This window comes from Salminus brasiliensis, chromosome 23 (genome assembly GCF_030463535.1).
Source record: "Salminus brasiliensis chromosome 23, fSalBra1.hap2, whole genome shotgun sequence".
Classification (NCBI taxonomy): Eukaryota; Metazoa; Chordata; class Actinopteri; order Characiformes; family Bryconidae; genus Salminus; species Salminus brasiliensis.
In genome coordinates, this window is record NC_132900.1 from 22212481 (window position 1) to 22235850 (window position 23370).

Consider the following 23370-nt stretch of genomic DNA (forward strand, 5'->3'; position numbering starts at 1 on the left):
AAAAAGGAGAATAAACACACAGAAAAAGGCTCAAATGTTTGTTTGGTGTGAACAGCTTGTGTATCATTTCATGAATGTTCTTTTGTGCTCACACTCGCTTGTTAGACTTGTCAGGCTTTTCATTCATTTTGTTTAAAGGTACATTAGAATGTATTCATTAATTATTTTGAATTATTCTCTGATGTCTACATAGAAGGTATGGGATGGCATGCCTGGATGTGGTTTTACACACCCATTTACCCATTCATTTGCCCAACAAAGATACACACTAATTTTCCAAGGTCTGCTCAAGAACCATTTGAGGAGCTCTGCTCTGATTGACTGGTTCACACCACTGTGCGGCTCTCACAGATGCCACAATGCATAGCATAGCATAGCTTTGTTTGTAATAAGAACATTTGCTGTAATAAGAACATTTTTAACTGATAGTCTTACCAGATAGTGCTGCTAAAAGTCAGGTGGTTAGGGTTAGCCTAGCAGGGACAGCTGTTTAGTTCCTTGGCTTTCTCTTCCTTTCGAACAGCTTTTGCCAAACCTTTCTCCCTTGCCTTTCTGTTGCTGTGTGCATTTTTTGGGTTGGGGGAATATCACAGTTTTTTTCATGCTGTGAAGGAAATTAACAAAAAGAAATATTGCCTTTGGCTTGCACACTAGGGTCTTTATGTTTATATTTCATGATGTGTTCATCTTTCGTCTTATTACTAGATTTCTGTAAAGCTGCAATTGTTGGTGCTATACAAATGTGCCGTACAAAATTTGAATTAAATTAAATTGAGTAGCATGATTAGACAATATGCTTTTTAGTAGATCTTACAGGTGTGGATTTTGGACACAAAAGGTCTGTCTGGACATTTAACACTGTCATCACCACTGATGATGGCAGAACTTTCTGCTGCTGCTTCAATTAATAGCAGAATAACATGGAATATTTGGGTTATCGTTTTACATCTAACCACGGCATAAGGCCACTATGCCCATTACCGCAGATGACTGCATGAGTCATTCTTTACTACCTGAAGGCTGTTACAAAACAACAAACAAGTCATTAATACAAATCAAAGTTATCAATTACATTCTTCTATTAATTAACAAGAACAAGACACACACACAGAGAAAGGCCCTGGACTGGGTGTGGGTGGGGACAGAGCAAGCCTACATTGTGAATCACGTTTTTCATTACGAGCTGTGATCTCTCCGAAGAAACACACCTGCCTCCAATACACATGCATGCACACAGCTGTGTTACCATGGAGATGCAGCCAACCAATGACAGGCACTGATTTTCCCTCCAGGGACTCTGCTGACCTAAAAGGGAATGGGGGGAGTGGGGGGCTGCATTTATTTTCTGGTAAAGCCATCTTTAGTGACTCTGAAGTGTAAATTATACCAATCCTGCCTCAGCACTGCCTATTTTGGTCGCAAAGTACAGACAAAGACACATACACATAAATTTACTGTATGCATCTTTATGTATTTGTTATGTATTCAGACTGATATCAAATACATTCATACACCATTCAGGGCAATTATTGTGCTATTAAGACAATAGTGTAAAATATTATATAATTTTCTGTTGTAAATGTGTCATGTGAGTGCTAATGTATATGTGTATCTGGTGTGTGTGTGTTTTTGTGTGTATGTGTGTCTTTCCATATTCTCAGTTGTGGGTGGGGTTTATGCTATGTGCAGCTGAATCTGTTGCTAGGCAAGAATGGTAAGTGGTGCCACCTCTCAGCCAATCGGGTGTTTCCCCACGGCCAATAAAGTATTCAATTAATCCTTTAGTTCTTCTACAAATATGTGTTTATAACATATACAAATATATGTTTTTAGGTATTATTATTATGGTTGTTGTTGTTATTATTGTTATTATTATTATTGCTGTGTGTGTGAGTCTGTAAGTAAAGGAAACCTTTACTTTTTCTGCAAGCAGATGAGTGGGATCTGAAGACAACACTGCTATCTAGTAGTTGGGGTTTAAACAAAACACCAAATTAACCACTGTCTGTCAACAATCTTATACATTATTTTCTACCTCATTTTGAAATAATAGCTTTACATGGTATACAGTGCCTATACAAAGTATTCACCCCTTGAATTCACCCCTGGCTACAAATAAAACAAGAAGACACACAACTCAGAGAAAATGTTATTAAGGAGTATAAGTTAGGGGATGGATACATATCCATGGATACATATCTAAGTCACTGAACATCTTCTGGAGTTCAGTTAAATCCATCATTGAAATGAGGGATATGTCAATGTGTCGATCTGACCGTCCGCACAAACTGAGTGACTGTGCAAGAAAGAGACTAGTGACACTGAATTTGTTAAAAACCTTAGCAGCTGAAATGGTTCAGAGTCTGCATAAAAACTGTTGCCCAGGACATTCACTAGTCAAAGTATAATGGGAAAGTGGCAAAGAATCTCGACAACAGTTTGCCCAAAGGCATGTGGGAGACTCAAAGAAGGTCAACTGGAAGAAGGTGGTCTGATGAGACCAAAATGGAGCTTTTTAGCCATCAGACCAGATTATCTGTTTGGCAGACACCAAGCACTGCACATGACTACAAACACACCATCCATGGCAGCATCCATTTAACTCTTACTTCAGAGTAGTCATACATGTTTTGGTAACCTCATTCGTCTCCTTCTTGCATGGACAATCCCTAGAGAAGACTAGGCGGACAGCATTCCATTTCTTAATGATGGATTTAATTGAACTCCTGAGGATGTTCAGACATGGACATATTTTGTATCCATTCACTGATATATTCTCCAAAACACTTTTCTCAGAGTTGTATGGAATGTTTTTTGTCTTCATGGTGTATTTCTAGCCAGGATTAATGATTAACCAGTGACTGATGTCTTTATACTACAATTCACTGCACTCTACTGCAGATTACTAGCAGCAATTGCCTGGACCTCTGTTGAGTTAGGTCAGTAACTTTAAAAGGGGCAAATATTTATGCAGTCACTTATTTTACATTATAATATTGACTTTGTGCTTTGTGCACTGTTTTAATAAAAAAAAGCCAGAATATTTTGTCCATGATATAAAAGCAATAAAAGGGGAAACTATCCATATACTATACTTTTTATAGGCACTCTAGTATTCAGGTAGGACTTCAGTACAGAGTAATTTAAGAGAGTGACTCATAGAGATGAATCAGAGTTGACTTTGACTTGTTTTTGGGTGATTTGTTTAAATGGTTCATTTGCATCAGTTCAAAAGCAATAATTTTGTGACAGCAGGTCCCTTGTATTTGTATAGGTATTGTTTTTCTTTTTTATGACATATAAATCATAGACAGCTTTCACAAATATAGTTATAAAGGGCGTGAGTGTTTATGTGTAAGCGAGACAGAGGCAAAAACACACCTGGGGTGTCACCAAAGATGTCAATCAGTTTCTTACATTTTATTACTGTTGCTCCATCTATACAAGAACATATAATCTCAAATCATCCAGTTTACGTTCTGTTTCGTTTTTGCAAGGGATGTTGACAGTGTGTGAGAGAGAGAGAGAAAGAGAGAGAGAGAGAGAGAGAAAAAGAGAGAGAGAGAGAGAGAGAGAAAAAGAGAGAGAGAGAGAGAGAGAGAGAGAGAGAGTCTGTTGGTATGTCCGTGCATTTGTTAAAATGGAATAGAATATTAGAATATCAACTGTAACAACATTATTTCCACAGCAACCAAAAATACACTACAGGGCCACCCAACAACTGACATGCAAGAAATCTGTTACAAGACTCACTCTCTCACACACACACACACATACACTCACACACATACACAGACACAAACACAAGCACTCTCGTACAGGGAGAGTTGTGTGTTTGTCTGATGAATGTTAAAGTCTGTAGTTCACACTCAATCTCTTTTAAGAAGGCAGACTAGGTCCCCATGCAAACAAACACACACACTTGCACTCTCACACACAACACACTTGCTTTCTCTCTCTCACACCAACACACAGACACACACACACACACAATTCTACTTCTACATATCATACCAATGAACAGTTAAAGACCTGTATACAAGCACACATTTTAATGCATCAACACCTTCAGGAAAACAGACTCTCTCACTCTGTGTTTGTCTGTGCATGTTTGTGTGTCTGTGTATGTGTGTCTGCGTGCTTGTGTGTGTGTGTGTATTACATTGTGCTGTACACACAGATTTTTTTTAATTCCATCAATATGGGGGAGATCTATCAGAGGCGATGATGAGTCAGGAAAGACTAGAGAACAGAGGCAAAGACACAACTTCAACCACTGCAAATGACCAAGCACAAACCAGACAGCAGCAAAGAGAAGATAACCAACAAAATGCTACACCACCATACACACACGCACACACATACACACACTCACACTCGTTTCAACAGAACAGGGAGGTGAGAACTGTGTGTGTGTGGCCTGTAAAGAACCAGTTTCACTCTTTCATTTGACCCCTTTGTCAGATGGAGGAATGAAAGGAGCGAGAGAGGCAGAGAGAAAGAGAGAGAGAGAGAGAGAGAGAGAGACGTGAGAAGAGTTAGATTTGGGGGCTGGTGGACTCAGACTTGTATCAAAGTTTAAATAACAATAATAACTGTGACAACAATAATCAGCAGCACCAGGTTCTTCATCATCATCATCATCATCATAATTCTGAGCTAAATCTCTTCAATATCATCATCTTCATCCTCTCTAAGCTCATTCATTATAAATTACCAGTCATCATCATCACTCTAAACCTCATTGACATTATCTCTCTACACATTACTCATAAAGTCACCATTATCATCATCACCATCGTCATCAGTACAACTCATGAAGATGTTTGAGTCTTGCTTGTTGTCAAAGTCAGTATCATTATTATGATTACCAATATAATTGTTTCAATTTAATAACGGGCAGGGCTAGTTTTCGCTAATTGTTTTTTTTTTATCTGATCTTATTTTTCATCTTGTTATTTATGTTTCCCCTTTATTTTGTTTTGTTCGGTTCTGTCCGTTAATCTTGCACGGCAACTGTCTGCTCCTTACTGGGGGCAGGGCTGGTCTCCGTGGTTACAGGCTCTACGGAGGCGGGCTCCTTGGTGGGCGGAGCCTCAGTCTTTTTAGCCTCAGCATCTGCCTTGCTCTCCGTTGCCGCGGCGGCAGCAGCAGGGGCAGGCTCCTTTGCTGGGGCGGGCTCTTTGGGAGCAGGGGTGCTTTCTTTCGCTGACTCTTTCTCGCTGGCCGGGGCAGGTTTTTCCTCAGCCTTAGTAGGTGGGGCCTCCGGACTCTTGGCAGGTTCCGCCTTGGCAGAGTCGCTGCTCTTGGCGTCGGACGCTGCCGTGGCGTTAGCTGCCGAATTCTCCTCCTTGGCCACTGGGGCGGCACTCTTCTCCTCTTCCTTGGCCGTAGTTGCATTGCTCTCCGCAGCAGGTGTGGCATCTTTGGTGGCCGCTGCCGTGTCGTTGGCTGTCTCGTTGGTCTCCGTGGCAGCAGGCGCGTCTTCCTTCTTGTCCTTGGGAGCTTCGCTCTCCTCCGCTGATGCTCCCTCAGCTTTGGCGTCCTTTTCTTTCGCCTTCTCGTCGTTCACATTGTATCCCTTCTTTTTCTTGCTCAGTTTTCCTCCCATGATGCCTCAGTCTTCTGAAACATACAAAAGGAGACAAATGGGAAGTGAGGATGTGCATTTTCAATGTAGTATCTGAGTTAACAAATGGGTGAATGTTGGGTAATGAATGAATATCAGGTTTAAAAGAAGAAGCAAAAAAAAAAAACAATCTGAATGTTGACTTCAGCAAATGAGGCTTCGTCTTCGAGTGAGCTACTGAGCTAACAGTAGAGTTAACAGTAGAACCAACCAGTAAAATGTTTAATAAGATGAACTTGTTTCAGTTTCCTCACTTCAGTGGATAAGGTGCCAACAATTTAGTTGTCGATGTAATAATGATAACAGAAAAATCCCTATTTTTAATCCTAGCTAACATCAGTTATCATAGTTAGCATTGCCTGCGATACAACCCTTTCACTATTTCACTCGCTCAGACCTTTTAAATCACTCATGCATTGTAGAAGAAAATACATAATAGTAACTATATACAAAACTGTCACACTGTGAAGCTCAGTTTTCTCTACAGTTTAGTTCATCCCAAGTTGCTAGTTTCCCCTTATCATACAAATGTACCAGTCCTGAGATCTTGAAAATTAGCCTGTGCTTCCTCCCAATTATGTAAACTGCTGCTGCATCTTTTGGAACTGCTGCAAACACATTGTCACTGCACAGCTGAATTTGTTTGAAGAAGAATGTTAATTGCCTTTCCTGACAGCTACATATGCTCACATTGACTAGCACTGCAATGGGCGGCAGGGGAAAGTGAGGGCTATCCTTTACATCCAAAAAGACTAGCGTACTACACACTAATGTAATATCATACATCGTTCTCCTGATTTGACACTTTTATCTATATTACATACTACATATTCAAAGCACATTAGTATTACTAATTAGTACACAACTGGGACGTTGCCCTAAGGTCAGTTGTACTCTCTTGGTTTACTGTCAGCAATGGGAGGCTGTGGCATCACCCGGGATCAAACTGAAAATGGGTTGAATATTTTCTCCTTGACTTGTAAATCAGTGTAATGAATACCTGAATGATGACTTTATTTTTGAAATACAGACAGAACCCCCCCCCCACACACACACACACACACACACAATTCCTTTTTGAAGCTTAAACTTTTTTAAAATTTGTGCAAAGTGATTCAATTATGCACAGTGATTTGAATCAGTAAAGTGATTTGAGGTACAAAACATGCAATAACCAGTGAATCACTCTTCTTTTAGAAATCAGTGCAGTAATAATATTTTTTCACCATCCAATGTGTTCAGCACACAGAGGAGAACAGGAAAGCAGTCTTAACTAGGCAACGAATCTGTTTGTACAAGAAGACAAGCCTAGATAAGACTCAAGACTCAGAATAGCAGTTACCACAGCAACTGGAAAGTCACATGACATGTCCACTGTGAGAAGAACACAGAAACACAAACTGGTGCACACAAACCAGTATGAACACATACATATTTTCAATTCCAGATCCATTCTCATCTTTTTGCCATTATTCCTCTCTCTCTCTCTCTCTTTCTTTCTCTCTCTCTCTCTCTCTCTCTCTCTCTCTCTCATCATCTTCTGTTGGCTGTCTTAGTTGTGTTTAGCTCACCTCCATGGGTTATGGCCATCTGTTAACATCCACACATGCACACTCACAACAGAAAGACAATCCCTTTTATACCAGGTGACAATAGTGTGTTTGTATTCAAGTAGGACTTTGTTTCCCGTTTGCAGAATATGGAAATGTGTTCTCTGTGTGTGTGTGTGTGTAGTGTGTGTGGGTGTATGTGAGAGAGAGAGAAAGAGAGAGAGAGAGATGCATGCTAGACAAAAAGAATTCAGTCATCATAAATAATTGATGTGTGACTACACTGAACACACTCACAAACTCTCACTCTTACAGAAATGACAATGGAGACTTGCTCTCTGCTCACTGCTGTGTGTGTGTGTGTGTGTGTGTGTGCGCCGGAGTCATGCAGAAAACAATAGAGTCAGCCACCCCCATCACCATTCATGACAGCGTTGTGTTATTCCAGCATGACAGTGCAGTGTGTGTATGTGTGTTTGTGTGTTTTTACTTTATGACACCTGTGCCCAAAATTACCCCTCAAAATCCTTACATCATCAAAACTGTGTTTGTAGCATTTTGTCCCTTAAAATAACAGATTCAAAATCATTGTGATGCTCCACTGACATGGAATAAAGGGAATAGATTAATATCATCGCTACACAATTTGGTAACGCAGGCAGGACACCGCTGCCCGTTCATATTATTCTACCGCCTCAGTCCACATGCTTATTCTTCTTCTATTGGCAGTTCTATATCCCTCGGTTTGCCCAGGAGTGCATGTAAGTGTATCCTCTGGGTGTGGCACAAAAAAAAATCCACCTCTTGACTGTAGGGGAGCCCAGCAGCAGAAAATATCAATTCTTGCATAATGCTGCTTTAAGCAGGAGTGTTTTTCACACTTTCAATGTGAAAAAGCCACATGAATTTACACTTTTTCCCCAGTTACATTTTCAGAGTTTCAAACCTGTTTCTCAAAGTCTACATCAGGGAACCCAAATATAACCCAAACCCCAAAGAGATCTTCTGAAGTTAATGGTTAGAGGGGAAAAGAGCAGAAGGGACTAGACCCCTGCCCAACATTTTTGATATCAAGGGTATTAATAGGAGGATTAATAGGTTCAATTTACGGCTGTAACAGCCTCTGGTCTTCTAAGAAGGCTTTACACTTACTGATACTGTAAGAATTTTACTGCATACAGCCACAAGAGCATCAATGACATCTAGTACTGTAGGATAATCTGTTCTAAATCACAACTTCACAATTCCAGCACGTCTCAGATGTCTTCAGCATTGCTCCATCACTGCATAGAATGTAGAATATAGTGCTCCACAGCACTAAGGGGTGTTATACCATTTTAACATACATTTGGAATTGGGCATGGTGACCTTAGACTCGTCTGTTGCTGCACCAGAGTGTACTGTTCTATTGGCAATGCATTTCTGTGGGGATTATAATATATATTATAAGGGTTAGAGTCAGGAAACTTGAACCTCAACCCATAATCCAAACTTAAACCTAGCCCAGGTTCTAATCTTAAACACGCATTGTAACAGTGGGCCTTGTTTGCCAGTATCTTAATAAGAATTTTCTTAAATTTGTTCTGGAGAAAAGTCCTGATGTGTGTTTAAGGAGTTTGCAATTGTTTCCAACTATGCTCTTATAATGATGGATCCCATTGTGCAAATAAATCATTGGTGAATATCAGAATCTGTGAAAACTGTGAAAGAGTTTTAAGAAGAAATTTATTCTTAAGAACAGCTGGTGAATAAGGCCTAATGTTAAGAATCATCTGAGCCAGAGAGCAAAGCTAAATCAGTGATAAATGTTCAACCAAAATGTATAAACTCAGTGGACAGAGCTATCAATATTGCAGCTATTATCAATCATTTGTAATAAATCAACAAGTGGTCCCAGCTTTACCCTGCTTAGTGGCAACAGCTGACCCAACACAGCTGATTCATATTCTGTCTGAGTACTAGAGTCAAACACACTAAACTGCCGAGGATTACTCTCAGGGGAGAGATAGAGACACAGAGACAGAACGATGGAAGCAGACAGTGAGTCAGAGAGAGAAGCTGAGACAAACGTAGAGAGAAACAAGAGAAAGAGAGAGAGGGAGGTGAGAAAGTCTGAGCTTGTCTTGTCTATTCTGTCATCTCTTGGCCCCTGTGTGTGTGTGTGTGTGTGTGTGTGTGTGTGGAAAAGAGGACAATCAGACTGATATGAAATAAAATCTAAAAAAATGTCTTGTGCCTGGAAACTTTTCAGATTCTAGCATTTGGTCAGTGATCTTTGTTATAAGTCAGTAACTTAAAAAAACAATAGTTTTCTGGACATACTAAAAGATACAAAATATACAGTAGATACAGTAATATTAGAGGAATTTATGCAAGTATGACTGAGGTTTTGTAGCGTTACACAAACCTAGAATAGAAACAACAGCAACACTGTTTTACATATTACACATCAGTTGAGCATTACAATGATTTTCAAGCTAAGTGAAAACTGCTACATAGTGTTACTTTAATGCATTAAGGCTATAGTTTTTATTCTGCTCTTTTACTAAGGACAGGAAATGCTACTTGATGATGCTACAGGTGTGCAAATAAACTGCTGGAATATTCCTTTCAGGTTAATTAATCAGATCATATCTTGATAAAGCGGTTTTAGAGGAACTATCTTGAAAGAGCAAGCTGTAAGACAGTGTGTGTGTGTATATGTGTATGTGTATGTGTGTGTGTGTGTGTGTGTGTGTGTGTGTGTGTTATATAAGCATAGTGCTCCATGGGACTCTTAGGTGCTTAAGCACACACACACACACATACACACAGAAAGAGAGCTGGAGAGAGAGAGAGAGAGAGAGAGAAGGAGAACTGGACAGGGGTGAGAAAAAGTGGAGCAGAAAATTTGGCCCAATCATAGACAGGCCTGTAACAGCAGCAAAGCATGCTGGGAGGAAGTGCCAGAAGAGACGTCTGGAGTCTAGGGGGAAATTTTAACACACCACTGGGTCTGATATTTACGCACACACAATATAGCGCAACCTTCCTCATTCAGTTTAGCACTCCACTCAGTCCCTCACAATTAAAACAACACAAACACCTTTCAGCCTGATATTCTCACACCTACACAGTGTGACGGGACACCACTGACAGCCTGCACACAAAAACGTGCCAACTATTCTCTTAATGTAGAAAATAAATTAGCAATTAGTTTTCTCTTAACCTAATATTCTCTATTTCATTCTATTAACCTGCCTTTAGATATACAGCACATACAACATAATCAACACAACCACATATCAACCTAACTACCTTTCAGTGTACAATGCATCTGTATAACATACTTAATATAAGTACTTATAACCAAGGGAACTGGCTACTATGAATCAAAGCTAGCTACAGGCTGCTGAAGCAGTAAAATACTGTATGTATATGTGGAACATTTGTGGATACAATGCAAGTTACAGTTGCAATGAACCGTAATTACAATTAAAGCTAACTTCACAAACCATACGTTCCAATGAGGCGAAAGCTGAGGATGGTAAAGCTGGTAATTAGAGGATATTTTTGAACAGGTATCATAATGCAAGCATTAACAAAGGCTAAAAGAAGGCAGTATTTACCAGTTACACAAAAATTGTATATTCCTTATACAGATGTAAGCTAGCAAAGTAAGCTAGCAAAATAAACCACACAGGGCCAGAACAAACAACACTATGTTATGAAAATATATGCTATGAAAATATTTATCGAAATTATTTTACCACCATGTCTGGAACAACCAAGCCAACTACAACTAATGTAGTTCTCAAATTTGCACATTAATACTCAACACTTCTAGTTCGCACACACATTCCCTCACACTCCATGAAAACTGAGCAGCAGTGTGTGAGTCTTTGTGTCAGCACTCCTGTTCCCCTGAGGTTTCTCTACAATACTGCAACTCAAGCGCAGTACTGCAACTCAAGCCTGCCAATTTTAGCATATCACAAACACACACACACACCCACACACACAAATCGACACACACACAATTCATCAGTGTTTAATGGATCAATCTCTAAATTGAGAGAGCAGCATAAAACCTTACAGTGGAAATGACTATTGATCAAAATGGCTGCCAAGAACACACACACACACACACACGCCATGTTTTTATATGATAGGGGAAGAGAAGAATTCTAAGATGAAAGACCCAGTGGGAATCATTGTCCTACTAATTTAGCAGATTTGTTTCTAAATCCATTGTGTGAAGACGTGTTCATTCTTGAGTGTGTGTTTTAGACCTTAGTAAAGAAGCCGCGCCTGCAGTGTGCTATTGCAAAAGACTGCATCAGAATGAATTCCAATCAGGAGGATGCCTGCTGCATCCAAATGAAGTGTTGCCGGTTAGAACAGTACTCAGCTCACAATATCTACTGTGCACAGGTTTGTTAGTGTTAGTTGGAGAAGGTTGTGTCAGACTGGTTTGGGCTTAAATCAACAGCTTGGTGAAATAAAACATTACGTTACTTGGTCAGAAGAGGAATATAAAAAAAATCTTAATAATTCAGCTCCTTTTACATAGGGTGTATTAAGTATATATTTATAATTTAAAAACTTATGTTTAGAAAGCATGGCTATTGTGTTAGTATGGATAAAGACCTAAGGAATTGGCTAATAAATAGCTGATTTATAAAAGGCATGTTAATATCACAGGATTTTACAGTGCCCATATCTCGCAAGCATTGTTCTGACCACTTCCCCCAAGTTCCATGGTGCCACAATACATAGTGGTAACAATAGTGGCCACAATGGAGACACAATTCTCCCTATTACATGTCAGTGAGGCATCATGATTTTGGAGTTGTTATTGTAAGGTACAAATGCTACACAAACTCGCTTTAATGCAAGGGTATAATGATTAACAAGATGCTAATTGTTGGGGTAACATTTCAGATACCAAACTGTCTGATTGACTACATAAACGCAATTGTATTGTACTTGGTCAAACTATCACTGTATACTATTTCTAGAATGTGTCTATTTCTATATAAATGTTTTATTAAAAAATATATAAACTTCCCTCTCTTTTTGTTTATAATTAGATCTATTTGCCTGTCTTTTTGCTCTTTCTTCCTCTCTCTCTCTCTCTCTCTCTCGTTCTCATTCTTCACATTCTTTTTGTTGAACTGTATCTGAACTTTTATTGGCATGTCACCTAGTCCACCTGCACACACATGCACAAACAAACACACTCTGACTCAATTCTCAAATACTGGTCGAGGTTATTGAGTAACTCAAAAGAGATCATGGTTACTGAAGTCAAACAGAGCGTCAGGGAAAGAATTGTCTCCTTTCTTTGCTTTGTTTGTCTTACTGATTGGTATAGCTAGATATCAGGTTACTGAAAGGACACCTGCATTGTAAGCACATGTGTGTGCGACTAAAGTGAATAAGTAAGAGTAAATATAATTAATGATTATTAATAAAATCAATTATGATTAATTTGACCATGTGTGTTTGTGTGATGCTCTGTTGCATATCTCACAGACCTAATAGAAAACAGGAGTTGGAGAAAGAAGGCAAGTTACATTGGACTTTACAGTATTTTAACCTGTACTGCTGGAAATCCGCACCCCCTAATCGCACTGACATTCACTACTACCAGAAGAACTGAAATTGAAAGCAGCTCAACGTGCATGTGTTGTGTGTGTGTGTGTGTGTGTGTACGTGTATGTATTTCTTTTGGAATGTTCCAGAATCTGTGGAGTGCTGAAGTGGTTTACTAATATTTTTGGACATTGCCTGAGAAACGCCTCAACTCTGACCTAGGTAAATCCTGCATCCTGTACACACATCCACACAAACACACACACTCACACATATCCTCCTTGTGTATACAGTCATCTCTCAGCCTGAATGTTTCAGTAATAAAAACAGCAGAGATCAGAATATAAACACCAGAAAGACAAGCATAGCCAAGCCACAGTGTGTCTGAACACTCATTCTCTCCCACACCATACTCAGAGCCAGTAGAGGTCTCCAACGTTAGGTCAAGAATCAACTGTTTCTTAAAATAACCATATATTCAAATATCCTTTATTACCCTTTTAAAATTAGCTGACTTGAATTGATGATTATTGACTATTAAAATTGACTATTATTGATACTATCCTACTTAAGTCAACTTAATAAGTTAAAAGTAGTAAACATTATAGCTAATTACAATAATAGTTTCTTAAAACATCAATTTATATAACAGCTATTACAATTTACAAGATTATGTGTGCATAACATGTTTTATTAAAAACAAGGGCTATGCAGCAACTTGGCCCTTTTCAAGCTTGGTCTAATAGTGTCCAAGCACACCATGTGTGTTTGCATTCAGTTGTGTTTTGGAAGAGTGCAAAACAGGTGGCTTTAGTTATTTTGAACAAGGCAGGATAGTTAGCACTAGACATCTACCCAAACCAGTGTCATTGTGGGCTTTTCAAGAACATCCATTTTATTTAGAATTTTAGCAGAGATTGATGACTATGTGTATAAAAACCGCACGTGCATCAACAGGGTCAAGTACATTCATAACAGTTATGTGAGAAACCGGACAGACCACAGCCACAACAATAGGATGAAGAGTGACATCCAAGAACAAACAGGTCAGACACATTCTCAAATTTGCTGAAAGCATCCTGGGGGACTGTTTTGTAAAACTGGTTGACCAATATGGTCATGCTGATTAACCAGCTAAACTCAAACAAAACCATATACTATGCTAGTCGAGAGCTATGTGGGTCAGCCAGCTTAACCAGTCTGTCTAGCTTAAGATGGCCAGGCTAGTGTTTTTATAGCAGGGATATGAGAGCCAGTGTTGTTAGCATGGTATATCTCCAGTGGGGACAGGAGCACCAGAGCTGAACCAAGAATCAGATGAATCCAGATTCTTTTTGTGTCATGAGGATTTGTGTAATAATTTTGCACGGGTTGAACTGTACAGGTAGAATGTTGAAGAATGTAGAATGTTGTGGCTTTTTACGCACACTGGGATGGATGCATGATACAGCTTCAAAGAAGTCAACTAGCTGAGGTCACATATTCAAAAGATAAGCTGATAGGTCCGGTCTCAAGGGAGAAACAGAGAACCTGAAGATTGGAGACCAGGACCAGACACTTAACGCCAGGTACCACCAGAAAAACATGCTGTAGCAGCAAGTGTAGAATGTGCAATTAGGCTGAAGAACATGATAGCCACAAAACATGCATTGTCTGAGTACACCTTCAGACATAATAAGGTGGTCTGCTACATCCACTGGCCCATGTGCAAGCATCTGTGGGTGCAAGTGCCTGGCAAATACTACGTGCACATGCTAGACGGTGTATTCAATGTCAGTGATGCAACCATCCTGTGGGACACACCTGCAATACAAGCAAACAGTGCTGACATAGTGCTGCAGAACAAGAAACAGTAGATGTTCCTGATGATGGATACGGATGCACCAGATGACATTAACATTTTCCTAAAAGAGACAGAGACGTTCAGCAAGTACAAGAATGTGGACATTGAGATCAGCAGGATGTGGACTGATAAGATGTGGGAACTGTCAGTCATAGTGTAAGCATTAGAAACAGTCAAGAAAAGATCTGACAATGTTTATAGGCTCTTTTCTGAAAATAAGAAAGAATATGTATATATATAATAACATTAAATCCTTTGGAATTGCTTTACATGAGCTTAAGGTTGCCATGCTAAACGTATTAACTAGAGGAGTATCAAGCTCAAGGCCAATGCATTCTTGAGCAGTGAAACAGTGTATTCTCTGACCCTAGGGATGAGTTGGAGTGAACTAATCATCCACCATCACCTGACCTCACTAAGGCTTCTGTGACTAAATGCGATTAAATTAATTGTAACTAATGAATTCTCCAACCCCTTTTCTAGACCAGCCCACCATAATTACTGGCTGTGTCCAGACATTTTTGGTACTGCTTCTGTCCTAACTAATAGCCTAACGTGCTCAAGGAGAACTGTGACAGGCTAAAGACTAAACTTTTACTGAAAGTCACTGTAAAACTGCTTGTAAAATGTTACTTGGCTGTGATGAGCTGTGTCTGAGCCTAACCCTTTTCTTCTATTCTTCTATTAAATACAGATGTAAATGGCTCTAAAATAAGAGTAAATGTGTTTGCATCTTTGTAAGGGTATTTTCCCTGCAACTGTGAGAAGGTCGGCAAAAAACATAGTAACTTTTCTGGACACAGCCCCAATGACTCCTTTGTCCCTCATCCCATCCCACTAAACTTTTAATCACTGCCTGCTATGGAAAGAACATTTACATTACGCTAGCATTATGCCACATGCAGCCTTGGTTTACAGATAGACAGAATTGACTAGCTAGTCCAACAGGCTCTGAAAATGTAAACATTTTGAACCAACTAAACCCAGAGAGTTGGAGAGAGTCCACAAGAAAGGGAGAGGGAATAGGAAAGAGAGCATGCATGCGAGCAAGAGACTGACAGAGAGGGACAGCGAGAGAGAGAGAGAGAGAGAGAGAGAGAGAGAGAGAGAGAGAGAGAGAGAGAGGGGAGGCATAGGAGGAAGAGAAAGAGCGAGGGAGCACTGTGTAGGAAACAAATTCAAGCCCAACTCTCAGTTTGCACAAATGCGCTTCAGTCTGCATTTGTACTGAGCATACAGTTCTCTCTTGCTTTTTTAGTGGCCCACACCCATAGTAGCCCACTGGTTATTGTCCTGGTCCTGAATCCCTGAATACTAGGATACAGTTGCAGCAGCTCCTAATAAAACCCCTTATCCATACAATTCATGGATTATTGCTTTTTGCTTTTGTGAAACAACAGTACAATAAGAAATAATACATTACTTGTAAATGAGTAATGTATAAGTAGAGTATTGGATGCAGGTGGGGGGGGGGGGGTAGCAGGGGCATTTGGCATTTGAGTTCTCCCCCAAATGTTGTCATGTGATAATGATACAGTGTGATAATGTGCTAATATGATGTGAGCCAATGATACCAGCCAATGCATTACCCTGACACACACATATAGGCACTTATACAAACACACCACATCACTACACAACTTCACATACAACCTGTATGCATTATTCATATTTGCATCAGAAATATGGTCAGTTATGCCCCACTATAGTACATTCCACTGATGTATAATTTAACTTACTCTGAGCAATCCAAAAGACACAGGGACAGGTCTGGTCATGCAGTAAGTGATCAGTAAAAGAAAGCTGTAAATCATGCTGAACACCATCAGCAATGCCATGGAGAAATGTACACACACATACACACACAGATCTCACAGAAAGGATTAGTATTGGCCCTGAACCTTGAAATTTAGAATGTAGATTCCTCCACTGTAAAGTTACTCTTTTGGATACGCATTCTCTCATGACATCAAAAATATAATGGCCTGGTATTTCTGTTAGGTTGTAGGCTATTCAGACCAACCTGTCCAGTGAAGGCCATTTAAAAAGCATAAACATCTCCACATCATTACCCAATCATACAATAAACTGCTCTAAATGCATTTACTAAAGGCAAAAAGCATAAAAGTGCAATTTTTGCAATTATCTATGCCAGCGGATTTATTTATTATTTGTTACACAATGCTATCAACTGTCAATGATCAACAGAATGCAAATTAAAACTAGTAGTATTAATCTAGTAATGTACAAATATATATTTTATATATTTTAAGTCTTCCAATACTCACAATAACTGTTAGAGAGTTTAGGGATATTACCATGTGGCAGGATGTTGCCTCTGTTTTGAATATGGAAACTATGTGTGAAACTCAGTATAATGATCATTTGTTTTGCTTTGTTTATGAGTTTTGCATATCAAAAGCCTCTGTTTTCATCTGACAGGCATGACCCAGAGATCAGCTCCTGTTCATGCACAAATTTGCTTTAACTATGCTTCTTTACATTAATGTTACCCTGCCAGAGAAGCAGACTCACATACCCATGCATGGGCAAGGTAGCTTTTAAACACATACACATATCTGAGGGGACAGGTGGGGTCAGTGGGGCTCTGCTCTGTGATTGGCTGTTGCCGTAGGAACTATCGGACAGCTGCCATTCTGGCTCAAGCATCCCAATTGTCCAGGCCATCGCCATAGCAACCCAGAGAAAAATTCCATGATGACATGCAGCATATGACATTGTCACTGTTATACTAAGAACCGTTTAAAGTCTCTAGTTGTCTCTTGTGAGAACATTTTATGAAGAATTGGCCAAAAGAAATGGTCCACAAATAGCATACACTGAATATAAGAACGCTTTCCTTGATCCTATAAAGTTACTAGTCTTGAGATAACATGATTTTGGCAGCAATGCTATAGATTTTATGTTACGCACACAGGCAAACATCTCTGTAAGGGCTTCTGAGGAGACGGTATGATTGAAAGTGTATCAGATATGTTTGACTCGACTGTCCCTTTTAGCTGCTCATCTCAAATTAACAAACGCACACACAAAGCCATGCTCGTTCAGCCTGTCTCTACCTGTCAGCACAACTTTCTCGCGCACTCTCTTCCTGTCTCTCTTGCTTTCTCTTCTCTTTCTCTTTTTTCTCGTTTTCTCATTACCCATATCTCTTTTTATGCTCACCTCCCCTCTTTCCCTTTTTTCACTGATCCTGTGGCCAAATGGAACTCTAGTGTTACCTATCAGACACCATTACACTAGTCACCCATCAGTTCCATTCAAATGGAACACTCTCCAGCCATCAACCCAACCCCAAATATATACACTATGCATGTATATTCTACTCTATACACAGATTTACCATTGACAAATCCCTAAAAGGGCCTTTCTCCATGTTCTGCAAACACAGGATAGACCCAAAATGGCTTCATACTTGACATGTAATGCACTGCATAGGTGCAAATGTTCTTAGTTCATGCCCCATGTAGTGCAGCACTATATGGGTAAGGCAGCCATTTTAGATTCAGATATAAGGAGCCCAAGTCACCATTTCCAGGCATAGTGTGTACACGCACGTGAGCGTTTTCACATTGACAAAATGATCAAATTATTATTGTGGTACTGAATTCTCATAGGTTGTCCTTCTGATTCCCGTTAATCACATTCTATCTACCTCAGCAGCCGGACTGCAAACCTCTGACCTTGCACATAAACACTGACTTGGTGCTTTTAATGTTAACATATAATTTGGTGCATTTGGCTTGTCCATTCTTTTTCTAAATCTTGTAAAAACCAACATTGGACATTGTTGTGGAAAGCTCTTGTTAACACACCTTTTATTTTGTTCTGTTCAATTAATTAATTATTGATTTATTTATTGTCAGAAACAAGTTCTGGTTCTGTGAATTTTGGTGCTGACTTCTATCAGTGCACACAGATTCTGTTCCTTTCGAGCAGATATGATGGATTTAGTCAATTCAGACTTCAGACTTACTTTGCTTCCAGGAACAAGGATCTGTATGTACATATTTATTCGTTTTTTAATTAAATTCAAAGGCAAGAGGTGAAAACATCACAGTTACTGCTTTTCACTGAGTGCAGGCAAAAGGTGACACTTTAAAGACCAGAAAGCACAATTGTTTCAGAGAACAAAAACATACAACCATAAAGCCATTAAAGACCCCCAAGCTCCTACCTCTGCTGTACTCACTCTGTAGCCTGCTGAGAGAGATCTATTTTTATGTATCTTTTTTGTTATTGTTATAATGGGAGTAAACCTGGCAGGGTACAACCCCCCATACAGTGTATTCTCTTATTAGAGAAACAAATTGTACAGGTTGAGTTTCACCCTTAAAGCTCTAATCAAGAATATCCAAAAACACCATAGGTTTAGCTCTGAGTGTATGACACAAAAATAAAGATGCCAAATTATTTAGAATGATAATGCCATAGAGGAACTACTATTGGCTTCTTTAAAATATTTTAAAGGATGGTGCTTTACAGATCTTTATAGAAATCTAAAGGACTTACAAACACCATAAGGGCAAAAGTATTAGTACACCTACACATTACATCTTCAGGAGATTCTGTTTCCACAAAGTTTGAAGCATACAGTCCTGGTATGTTGAAGCATTAGGATTTCCATTCACTGAAACTAAGGGGCCTAGACTTCTTTAAAAACAACCCCATAGCATTATCCCTCCTCCACCAAACTTTACAGTTGGCACAATACAGCCAGACAGGTTATGTTGTCCTGCCATTCACCAACCCCAGACTCGTCCATCAGACTGCCAGATAGAGAGGCATGATTCGCCACTCCACAGAACATGTTTCCACTACTTCAGACTCCAGTGGTGGTGTGCTTTACACCACTCCATACGAGGCTTGGCTTTGTATCTGGTGATGTAAGGCTTGCATGGCCATGGAAACCCATGCCATGAAGCTCCCAGGAAACCCAGGTTTTGCACTGATGTTAGAACTGTGCAATTATTGAGGGAGCAGAGCACTGGCGATTTTTATGCACTATGCATCTTAGCACTCAGCGACCCTTTGTAACTTTATGTTGCTAAAGGCTTCTACTTTTCAATAATATAAAATATTAAATTGAGTTTGTAAGGCCAGACTGCATGGCTAGGTGATTGATTTTATACACCCGTGGCAATGGAACTTAATTAATGACCTGAATTCAATGATTAGGTGGTGTGTCCCAAAACTTTTGTCCACACACTGTAATGGTCTACTAATAATGATTTCTGCTAGAACCATGTGTCCAAGCCAAGAACAATTCATGAATCTTAATTTTTCATAAGTGTAGCATGTACGTATCATTGGCTTTTGGAATGACCTGTAAAAATGTGTTAGAAATTGACTGAAGTCAACTAAAAACTTAAAAAACGTAAATGAACAAAAAGTATAAAATGGACTACAAATTGTGCTGCTTCATTTGTATTCTCCCACAAGCCTCCTATTACTGCACACTCTCATGTGTCCTGATTCACTCAATACTACACATAGTCATATGTAGTCTGATTTGCTCTGAGCAAAGTCTGTGCCAGTGTTTAACCCTGACCTACTGCATTATACACATCCACCACACATGTGACCACAAGGAAGACCTGCTGCTTTGGTCAGGATGTGATACTTTGATCTCAATTTCTCAGTGTAGAAGACATTACATTTAAGACACAACCATTTGTAGACACTTTAACTGCAGCTTGGTATATACAGATAAGCGTCCTAACACTTGACTCAGCAGGTATTCACTAGGCTACACTCATACACATAAAGGTGTGGAGGTGGAGTAAACGCCTGTAAGGACCTGAGTAAATAAATTGACTATATGTGTTGCAATATGTAAAGAAGTCTGAGTAGATACTTTTCTGTAAACTAAATGAATGAAAGTCTGAGCTTGTGGTGTTACATCCCAATTAGTGAATTAGTTTTTTTAAATTTGGTAGAACATAAAACATTCAGAAAATAGTTGCATGTCATCATGTACAGAAACCCATTTCCACCCAAAAAGGTCATGCAATCAGTCATAATGATGAGATATTAAGTCATGACGAAGTCATTGTGAGATACTGAGTCATAATAATTAGGATAAGTATCATTATAAGATCATAATCATAATTATAAGATACTAAGTCATAATGAACAACTATCTCCATGTCAAGACTCATAAATCTGACCTTGTATCTCTTTATTGTAACTAGCGGAAGGACCGTTTTTATTCACGTGGCGGCTTCCAAACCAATTAGTGATGTGTGAGACGTTACACTCATATCTACTACAGTCCCTCTGGTTGCATTACATTTACGTCTCTTGTTTTTATCAGCTAAAATCGCCATTTTGCCTCCCAACTGTTGATCCGTCGGTCAGATTCGCCATTTCACATTTTTCAACTGTTGCTGCTGCGCCGACGCGCACACGCGCTCGACTCCGCGGGCCAGTGTTAATTCAATAAGAGGCTGCTTTATCAGAAACGTGATAGGCGTAATCGCGTTTGCACCCAACACCCATCCAAAACGTGTCACTGTTTTTTCTCATAACAGCATTTACCTGCGCTGGCTCGAGACTACATCGCTAGAGCTCTCAAAACGAATTGGATTCTTTATCTTATCGCATCCTCCAGCCTCGCGCACAAAAGTCTGGTCACTCTAGGAACGTGCCTCGGTTTAGTATTCCGCGCGCGACTCCCCCGCGTGCAGCTCGAGGCGCGCATGACTCACTCCGCCGGCGTTTTGTGGCGTTGCGAGCTGACAATCAAGCGCTTAAATCACAAAAGGACGCGCGCGCTCAGTCTTCTCCATTGTTCACATCGCGCCAGTTTACCTTCATATTCTTAAAGCGTCTTTTCTGAGCTCGAAAAAGCCACCTATTGTAAACTGACAGATTCTAGCGTTTGGTTGACGGATTTGATCGTGGGATCTGTGATGCGATCCTCTGATGACAGTCGCGCGCGCGCTTGCGTCTGGTCACTCGGTTCATTGTCTGCAGCGTCTTTTTATAACAACTTTAATGTCGGTCTACACTCGAATAGCGGGTCAACGACCGCTGTACGCTAAATCTGACCAATTTTAAAAGCCCGTGGGTTGAAGTGACGGGGACGTAAATCAGGCGCCAATCTGCTGATGGGAAAAAGCCCATCAATTCTCCATCCACACCCTGTATGTACCGCGCATGCGCCCCGTTGAGACAAAGGATCGGGCAATTACTGATGAAATTCGACCAAACAGAATAAAGAATAATCGTAAACACACAACAAACGATTTATACAGTCTGAAATACGTGTAAAAATGCCTATGTAAATATTATATTTATTTTGAAGGATAATTTGTCAGATGTTCTTTTTTTATATACAAAAAACACAAACTACGCAACAGTGCCTCTATTTATAGCCAGAAGCAGCCAACATGTTCATAATATATATTATGCATGGCATTTTATATATTATGTCAGTGTGTGTTAGTGCGTGTGTATGTGTGCGCGCGCCCGAAAACGCGCGCGCGAGTGTGCTAGTTAGACGTAGCGCTGCAAAATGTGTCACACCTCCACAGTAAGACAAAGGGGTGTGGTGGAGATGAACATTCCTGCCTGTTTTGTTTTATGGAGCACACTTTAAAAACGATGCATCCAATTTTCCAAACAAAAAGCATTCCTGATTAGGTGGGTTATATTAAGAAAGTCCGACACAATATTAAAACTCGTTAAAATGCGTATGAGGCAACTGTGTGTAAATACATTATGTATTAAATTTAACCATTAAATCAGTGACAAGAATCAAGATGTGTGTGGTAGTTAAAAGGCTAGAATAGTATGAATGGAGGCTGAGGCGCTCAGTCTAGAGTACAATACACCGTGCCAGACAGCGAGGCTGCTCGGTACACGCCCCTCTCCGCTCTCAGACTAAATTCCACAGTATTTCAACCCACATTTGATTTAAATTCGATATGCCCCGTTTACCCACTAAACCACCGTCGCGCAGGTCTGTGTTTAAACGTCTTAACGCACTGGGTGATGGATGCATGTTTAACATGACAGAAAAACCTTAAAATAGCACATATAATAACCATAATACATTAAGTTCTAACAGTTCATTAATACAGTAGACAAGTCTTACCGTCGGCGGTGGTCTTTCCCTGGGCGACCCTGTCTGCGAGTGTATGCTCAGTTTTCACTGCCTTTTCCCTCGTGCGCGTGGCGGCGGATGGCGCTTATTCGGGCTGTCCAGTCTAAAGCTCGCGCTGCATTTCTCTTTCGCGCGCGCACACTCTCGCGCATGGAGGTGGGTGGGTGAGTGGGTAAGGGGAGGGGGGTGCTTTTCGGCCTGGGGGTGGAAGGCGGGGGGAGGGGCGCGCTCTTGTGCCTCTAGCTGGGACAGGAGCCTCTTACAGAGATCAAACATACCAGCAGTTTGTTCTTATATCGATAATGTATACATTAATATAAATATAAAAACATATCAATTTTATTAGGTCTAAAGAATTAATATAAGTGTTATAATGGGACACTAACGTGAAGGAACAGCTAGGCATAATACAGCTAAACAGTGCACAGAGCAATTAAACTGAGGCCAAGCCACTGTGGTAGCAGCGCGTGCGGAAGCACTTTCGCTCCATATACGGGATTCAGACCGCGCGTGCACGCGCAGCATCACCAACACTAAACTAGTCTCTTCCCGCCCCCTGGCCGGTTACCGACGGTGCTGCAGTAGTGAACCGAATGACCCTTATCTTGGGGGGAGGGAGGGGGGGAGGGTCTATGGAGAA

General features: G+C 40.1%; 1 protein-coding gene across 1 annotated transcript; it reads right to left on the reverse strand.

Moving 5' to 3' along the window:
• Window positions 1–3399: 3399 nt before the first annotated feature.
• basp1 (brain abundant, membrane attached signal protein 1) lies at window positions 3400–22881 on the reverse strand. The gene is made up of 2 exons (XM_072668664.1): window positions 22722–22881; window positions 3400–5625 (listed from the first exon to the last, which is right to left on the reverse strand). The coding sequence occupies exon 2, from the start codon at window positions 5609–5611 to the stop codon at window positions 5000–5002; it is 612 nt and encodes a 203-aa protein (XP_072524765.1). The 5' UTR covers window positions 5612–5625; window positions 22722–22881; the 3' UTR covers window positions 3400–4999.
• Between the last annotated feature and the right edge of the window lie 489 nt (window positions 22882–23370).